Here is a 7602-nt window from a genome sequence, read left to right as displayed (position 1 = left end):
TTTTCTTTTTTTTGAGTTGGAGTTTTACTTTTGTTGCCCAGGCTGGAGTGCAGTGGTGCCATCTTGGCTCTCCACAACTTCCCCCTCATGGGTTCAAGCAATTCTCCTGCCTCAGCCTCCCAGGTAGCTGGGATTATAGGCATGTGCCACCGCGCCCACCTAATTTTGTATTTTTAGTAGAGACGGGGTTTCTCCATGTTGGTCAGGCTGGTCTTGAACTCCCAGCCTCAGGTAATCTGCCCACCTCTGCCTCCCAAAATGCTGGAATTACAAGTGTGAGCCACCATGCCTGGCCAAGAGGTTTTTTTAAAAAGAAAAAAAATTTTCTATTATTCAAATGAGTAATGGCTTTGCACCATTTCTTATTTGTCAGAAGGGGTAAGATGTTTAAAATTGCTATTTCTTACATATTAAAATGTGCCTTTGAACAATTTCTCAGCTTAACTGCTTTTAGAAATGGACCAAAGTTTTGCCCATTGGTATGTGATGTTATGGATTAAGTGAAAGAATATGACACTGAATTTTATGTATAGAGTTCCAGATACCCTGCTCACTATAGGCTAAAATTTCATGCAGTCTAATAAATGAATCAGAGCCTTTCCATCTTCTCTGGGTAGTCCCTAGGTTTCCTTTTTAGAGGCCTGTTATTTTTAGAGTAATTATAAATTGGTCCAACAGTGTACTTTTCAGTGCCTCTTACCTCCCTCTTTCAAGTAGGAACTGCATACATGGCTAATGTATGATTTCAGCTATTATTGCTTCATGTGTGTTGTTCATTATTTTGTAATTGTTATTAAAATTAAAAACTGACTTGGAACATGAATTTTAAAATGGTGTTTTATCCTTCTAGTATTGAGTACGAATTTTGAGAAATTGGTGTCATCCAATGAGTTTTAGGATTTTTTTTTCCCTTAGAAATACATACATACATACATACATAATACATACAAAAATTTATTTGCCCTGTAGTTGTTTATAGTTTGTAGACTTAGAGGTTGGTCTCTCTAGTATGGGTTTATCTTCTAGAAATGATAAAGGATTTTCTGTTGCTTAAAAACAAGGTTTAAAAAGTAATTTGTTGATGAAAAGACCACCCAATATAAAACTAAATGGACAGTGGAAAAAATTCAACCAGAATGTAATATACATGTGAACTAAATGTTTTCTATTGCTGATGTTTTATAGGCTTCTGAAATTTAATGGGACTTTTGCAAGGTCTACCTTTTTTTCTAAAGTTTAATTTTGTTCTGTGACCGTTTTGGTCATATTTAAGAAGTTGACTTCCCCAACTTCCTTGTCATGTTTATTATGTTTTTTTTTTTTTGTCATGTTTATTTTTAAATATCTTTCTTTTTAAAAGTTGGGATATTACAATAAATATTCAGCAAGTATTGTTTTGTGTTTAAATATACAATCTTGTTATTTGGGTTTTAATACTTTATATGAAATGCCCTTAAGATTTATTAAAATTTTAGATTAACCGAACTCTGCTTTTTTGTCACATTAATAAGCAAGCTTATATCTGATGTAACAGCTTAATAAGGCAATAGCAATTTAAATTTGTCACGAGTATGAATTGAAAAACTATAACCATTTAGAACTCAGAGATTGAATATTTCATGGCATTTATATTTAGTGCTTTATATAATGATTAATGAAAAGAAGCAAAACTTAAATCAGTTTTCAAAGATGGATAGGTTCAGGCCAGATGCAGTGGCTTACATATGTAATCCCAACACGTTGGGGACCGAAGCAGGAGGATTGCTTGAGGCCACAGACTAGGCAACATAGCGAGACCCTGTCTCTACAAAAAAAAAAAAAAAAAAAAAATTAGTTGGGGCCCAGGCAAAGTGGCTCATGCTTGTAACCCTAGCACTTCAGGAGGCTGAGGTGGGTGGATCACCTGAGGTCAAGCGTTCGAAACCAGCCTGGCCAACATGGTGAAACCCCATCTCTACTAAAAATACAAAAATTAGCTGGGTGTTGGTGGCATGTGCCTGTAATCCCAGCTACTCTGGAGGCTGAGACAGGAGAATCGCTTGAACCCAGGAGGTGGAGGTTGCAGTGAGCCGACATTGTGCCACTGCACTCCAGACTGGGCAACAAGAGCGAAATTCCCTCTCCAAAAAAAAAAAAAAAAAAAGAAAATTAGTTGGGCATGGGGGTGCACTCCAGTAGTCCTGGCTACTCTGGAGTTGAAGTGGAAGGACTAGAGGCTATGGTGAGCTATGACTACCCCACTGCACTCCAGCGTGGGTGACAGAGCAAGAGCCTGTCAAAAAAGTAAATAAAAATGGATAGGTTCTTTCAGTTAATACTAGTGAGGCAAGAACGCAGTTTACAGATAATATAAACAGTGTTATTCCATCCAAACTCTCTTTTTCATTGTGCTCCCTATTCTCTGAATGCCAGTGTCAAATTTCAAGGGATTTAAGACAAGGAGAATTAGAATAGGAAGCAACTATCTTAATTCTCCATGTTTGCTTTCTCCCCCTCACCATCTCTGTCTTTCTGCCTGTCAGCTTTACCACAACAGTGAGGTATATACAGTTATCTTTGTTAGGAAAAAGGACTATCTTACCTCAGGGCCCTAGTCCCCCCAATTTTAATATGTTGTTTCTCTTTATTTTAAATGTCAATTCAGTTATTAGTCAATAAAATTAATAACAGAATGAGACCTTTATTTCATTTTTCTCATGTTTTTATAAAAGTTCAGTAATACCACTTTAGAATGGTAGTCCTTTGCAAAATATTTCAGGTATCTTCATTTATTCTTGTAAAACATTAAATTTTAGTCCACAGTATAGTCTAGATTTGAGGACTTTGGTTTTCATTTCAAATTTCCAAACAGCATAAGGAAAATCACAGCAGCTTACCTTTTTTTTTGTTGACAAATACTTGGCTACCTTCTCAAGTGCTAGATACCATGCTAGTGCTGAGGATACAGATGAATGAGATAAGGCCCTCACTGTAGAGCATATTTCAGTGAGAAGATGGGAGAAACAAATAGAGGACAGGGTTACACTTGGGACAGGATTACATAAACCCATCCAAAGTTGAAGATACATTTAATACACCTAGCCTACTAAACATCATAGCTTAGCCTACAGTTGAGCAAATAAAATCATCTAACATAAAGCCTACTTTGTAATAATGTGTTGCATATCTCATGTAATTTATTAAATACTGTATTAAAAGTGAAAAACACAATGGTTGTACAGTTTCTATTTAGTGTATATTGCTTGCACACCATCAAAAAGTTGAAAAATTGTTAAGTGGAACCATAGATAGTGAGGAACCATCTGTATGCAGGCAGGCAGTTACTGTATAGCACATTAAGTGTTGTGACCACATCGAAATATGCCTAGTCTTAGGTTAGAGAACAATCGATTCCCAGTGGAAATTGGACTGTGAGCCAGTGCCCTAAGGGACGAATAGGAATTAGCCAGGCCAAGGAGAAGGAGGTTGAGAATGGAGGGTGTCCAGCTAACGTAGTAAGTAGCCTGTGGCCACATGTCAAAGTATGGTGCCTTCAAGGAATTGTAAGAAGTTCAAAATGGCACATTGGAAGTAGGAGGCAAAAGAAAGGCCAGGAATGCTAAGAGATGAGGTCAGCTGGAAAATCTATGTCTTCACAAGCCTTATAGGCTATACTAGTTAAGGAATCTGGCCTTCAATAAAATTTTTGTTCAGGGTATAACTCAGTAAGATTTGGATTTAGAAAGACCACTCTGACTTCAGTATGCATGGTTTGTATTATTAGTTATTCATTCCAAAGGTCTTGGTGGCCTAAAGTAAGGGAAATGGAGATATACATACATAAACACATCTACACACATACATATATATTTGGGAAGAGGACTAGAGAGGGGAGGAATCCTAGGTTTCAGTTGAGAAATTGGGTAGATTGCAGTGCCATTCACTGAGATAGGAAGCATAGAAGAGGGAAAATGGGAGTTCAGATGACCTTTCGATTTAAAGGCGCCCATGGAACACCTGGGTAACATATCCACTGGGTAAACACAAATCTGCAACTTAGTGGTGAGATCTGGGCTGTGTATCAGTATTTGGGAATCACTTGACCAACTGAAGATAATTGAAATCTATTGTAGTCATGATAATTGTACTGAATGTAGAGTAAGAAGAGAAGGCCTGGTAGGGTATTATAAATAATGTACCTCTTAAGGAACTGGCTTACTAAGGGAATCTTGAAAAATATCTTAAGGAAGAAGAGCTGGTGAGAGAATAAGTAATGGTAAGTACTACAGTGGAAGTATTTAGTCACCTTCTTGAAAGTAAATATAGAGGCAAATTGGAGGCAGCAGCCGGAATGTAACGAATAAAAGGGATGTTGAAGAAGATTCTCTTATGAGCATCTTGTTGGAGAAAGAGAGTTGGTAGCAAGAACTGAATGTGGAGTTGAAGAACCACCATTTTTTCATTTCCAAAAAATTCTGCAGACCAGGTAACCTGGCTGTCTACAAAAAATACAAAAATTAGGCAGGCATGGTGGTGCGTACCTATAGTCCCAGCTACTCAGGAGGCTAAGGTGGGAGAATCTCTTGAGCCTAGGAGGTGGGTTGCAGTGAGCTGAGATTACACCACTGGACTCCAGCTGGAGCAACAGACTGAGACCCTGTCTCAAAAAAATTAAATAAATAAGTAAATAAAGTTTTAAAACTTTGAGTAATAAATATAGAGATAATTCTAGGAAATTCTATTAGGAGCCTCTCTGGTTTTTCCAATTCCTCTTTAGGGCCAAAATCCTGTGACCAGGGTTCAAGGGCAGGAGTCAAAGCCTTAGCCACTCCAATGCTTCTTGAAGTCCTGTTCTACCTAACTTTTGCTGGCCCAATACATCTTCACAGTGTTTCTGATAAGTAAGTAAAGTAGTTATGTTGTATTTAATTTAGTATTGGGGATGTGAAGAATCTGTTCTCCCAAACTGATCAATTCAGTCCTATTAAATACTGTGTATTTCAGACTTAAACCATTGGATATTGAGTTTATGAAGCGTTTGCATGAAAAAGTGAATATCATCCCACTTATTGCCAAAGCAGACACACTCACACCAGAGGAATGCCAACAGTTTAAAAAACAGGTGAGCAGGATGTGTTAATGCAGGTTTCTTATACCCTTCTCATAATTTGCAGTTTTTTCTATTTTTAGTATAATGTGTTACAGTCCATTCCTCTTTTTTACTGTATTGTCATTTATACTGTATTAAAAATAACTCTTGAATCTTCTGCCTTAGTTTTTCCCTTAGAGCTCTTACCCATTATCATAGTATCCTTATCCTTTGCCAGTTTTAAAAATATGGCTGTTTTAAGTGTTATTTAATAACACCCCCACACAATCAATTTCTCCCCATACTCTTTGGAATTATGTTCTTAGAATGAATTCCCAGGAAGAGGATTATTCTTTCAAAGGCTCTGATTGTTTTTATGGGTCTTTAACTCCCCACTCCCTACTTTGTCATGATGCTTTCCTGATAAAACAAATTTGTTTTATAAAGTGTACATCTGTTTCACTATGACTTTGCCAGCATTGTTTTTTTTTTTCATTTTGAAAACTTTTTTGGAATGAAGTGGTACCTAGTCATTTCTTTTCCTTTTATCTTTTCCTTTTATTTTCAAGAAAGGCTGAACATTTTAAAAACAAAGTTTTTTCTCTTTCCCTTTTTGTGAACATCTGTTTAAGTCTTTTGTCTTTTTGACCAGTAGTACTTGGTATTGCCCGTATTTTTTGATATGAGTTCTTTTTATTCTGGGTATTTAGTTCTGTCTCATTTTCACACTATTTTTTCTATTTCATCTTTTGCTGCTTATATCCTAATTTTGTTTTCAGGGTACTTTATGGGATATTTATAGTTTAAGTTATTTTTCAAACCCATGACCCTAAGAGTCTCATGCTGTATGACTGAACTAAGCTGGAAGACCACTAAACTGTTTTTCTAGACTCATATCTAGTTGTCTCAATAATATTCAGTTACACAGTCACACATATTTCTAATTTAATTGTGTTTGGTTAGGTATACATGACATTTTATGAAATGTGGCGTCAATTCTGGACCCTTTTTCTAGTCTAGTAGTCTTTATTTTTGGCCAGTGGTATATTGTTTAAACCACAGTAACTTTGTATAATACTTAAAAACAGATTATAATTATCTCTATTGTCCATATAGTCCTGTTTGTAACAAAATATTTTGTTTTTTCATCTTTTTCAATTTGAATTTCAGAATACCTTGAAACCTGTTATAAAAAGCCTGTTAAGATTTTCTTTGCAGTTGTGCTAAATTCATTTAAATTTTCAGGATGTTTCAGTACATTATTTTTCCTGTATCTAGTATTTTTCTGTTTTATAGTTTCCCATTCCTATTTTTATTTTGTAATGTGCTATTTTTAAGTTTCAAATACTATCATAAAATACATTTCTCTTCTTTTATTCTGTATCTCAATTTTTACTTATAACTTAAAGGTAAACAAGATAATATGAAGTGGCCTCTTTCAAATTGGTCACATTCTAGTGGTTGTACTCAGGACATTTTAATATAAAACCTCTGACTAAAACCACTGCTTTTAGAGCTAGCTACTATTATTTGTTTTCCTCCTGATCATGTATTTGTTGCCTTTTTTGTTGTGTTGTGTGTGTGTGTATATGTATATATATATGTACATAACCCTAATTGTAAAAGATGTGTGGTCGTATTTTTTTTTTTTTACAGTGACGATTTTTTGCTTCTGTTTATCTCTGTCTAATATAATAACCATGTAACACAATTTGTTCAGAGTCCTTTTATAACTGCCATGAAAGTTGCACCAAAATATAAGTATAGGCAGGGAAGCTAGTTTTAGGTATATTAGCCATTGGTTTATTATGGGCTCAAATAAGGATAGGTAGTTGAAAATTATTTGGATGTCTATATTCTGTTTCAAATTTGGAGTGATTTTGGACATGATAATTTCATTTGAATTAGGTCATTTCTGATGTTATTAATAAGTTGTTTTTTTAGATTTCTGCATTCTCCTTATTAATTCTTGAGCTTTGTAATTTCTAGGGTGTGTTTTCTCCCTGTGTCCTTCCCTAATCTTAAACCTGTTGCTCCTCAATTTGTGTGTATGCATATTTACATCTAAGGATTTTTCTGATGAATGCGCAGGGGCCAGTGCTGTACTTAGTTTTACTTTACTTTTGGCAGATTCTACTAAAAATTTTTAGCCCTGTTCCTTAAACTAAATGGGAACTTATATCTAAAGTAAGAATCTTAGTCATTGTAAATAAATGACCTAAAGTCATTATTGTGGAAATCAGTAAGAGAAATCCCTTTCTGGAGTTTCACATCTTTTTTGAAACTCATTTGGTATGATAGCTATATAACTGTAACACTTCTGAAGTAATTGGATTTGGTGTTTATATATCAGCTTTACAGTTTAAAAAAAAAAAAAAAAAATACCAGCATAGTACTTTGATTTTACATTACAACTTTGTATCATTAAAAATCAGTAGGGGCCGCGTGCGGTGGCTCAAGCCTGTAATCCCAGCACTTTGGGAGGCCGAGGCGGGTGGATCACGAGGTCAAGAGATCGAGACCATCCTGGTCAA

The 7602-nt window shown here is 35.5% G+C and overlaps 1 protein-coding gene across 7 annotated transcripts in view; it reads left to right on the top strand.

The window, feature by feature from the left end:
- The window catches only part of SEPTIN7 (septin 7), a 103019-nt gene that overhangs the window by 72102 nt on the left and 23315 nt on the right, over positions 1-7602 (top strand). For all 7 annotated transcript variants that reach the window (XM_017502208.2, XM_017502209.2, XM_017502215.2 and 4 more), the window contains one exon: positions 4983-5101. In XM_017502208.2, the coding sequence (XP_017357697.1) occupies positions 4983-5101 (119 nt within the window). The remainder of the gene's footprint in view (positions 1-4982; positions 5102-7602) is intronic.

Source organism: Cebus imitator, unplaced genomic scaffold, assembly GCF_001604975.1.
Source record: "Cebus imitator isolate Cc_AM_T3 unplaced genomic scaffold, Cebus_imitator-1.0 Scaffold294, whole genome shotgun sequence".
Classification (NCBI taxonomy): domain Eukaryota; kingdom Metazoa; phylum Chordata; class Mammalia; order Primates; family Cebidae; genus Cebus; species Cebus imitator.
This window is presented reverse-complemented; position numbering and strand designations above follow the sequence as displayed.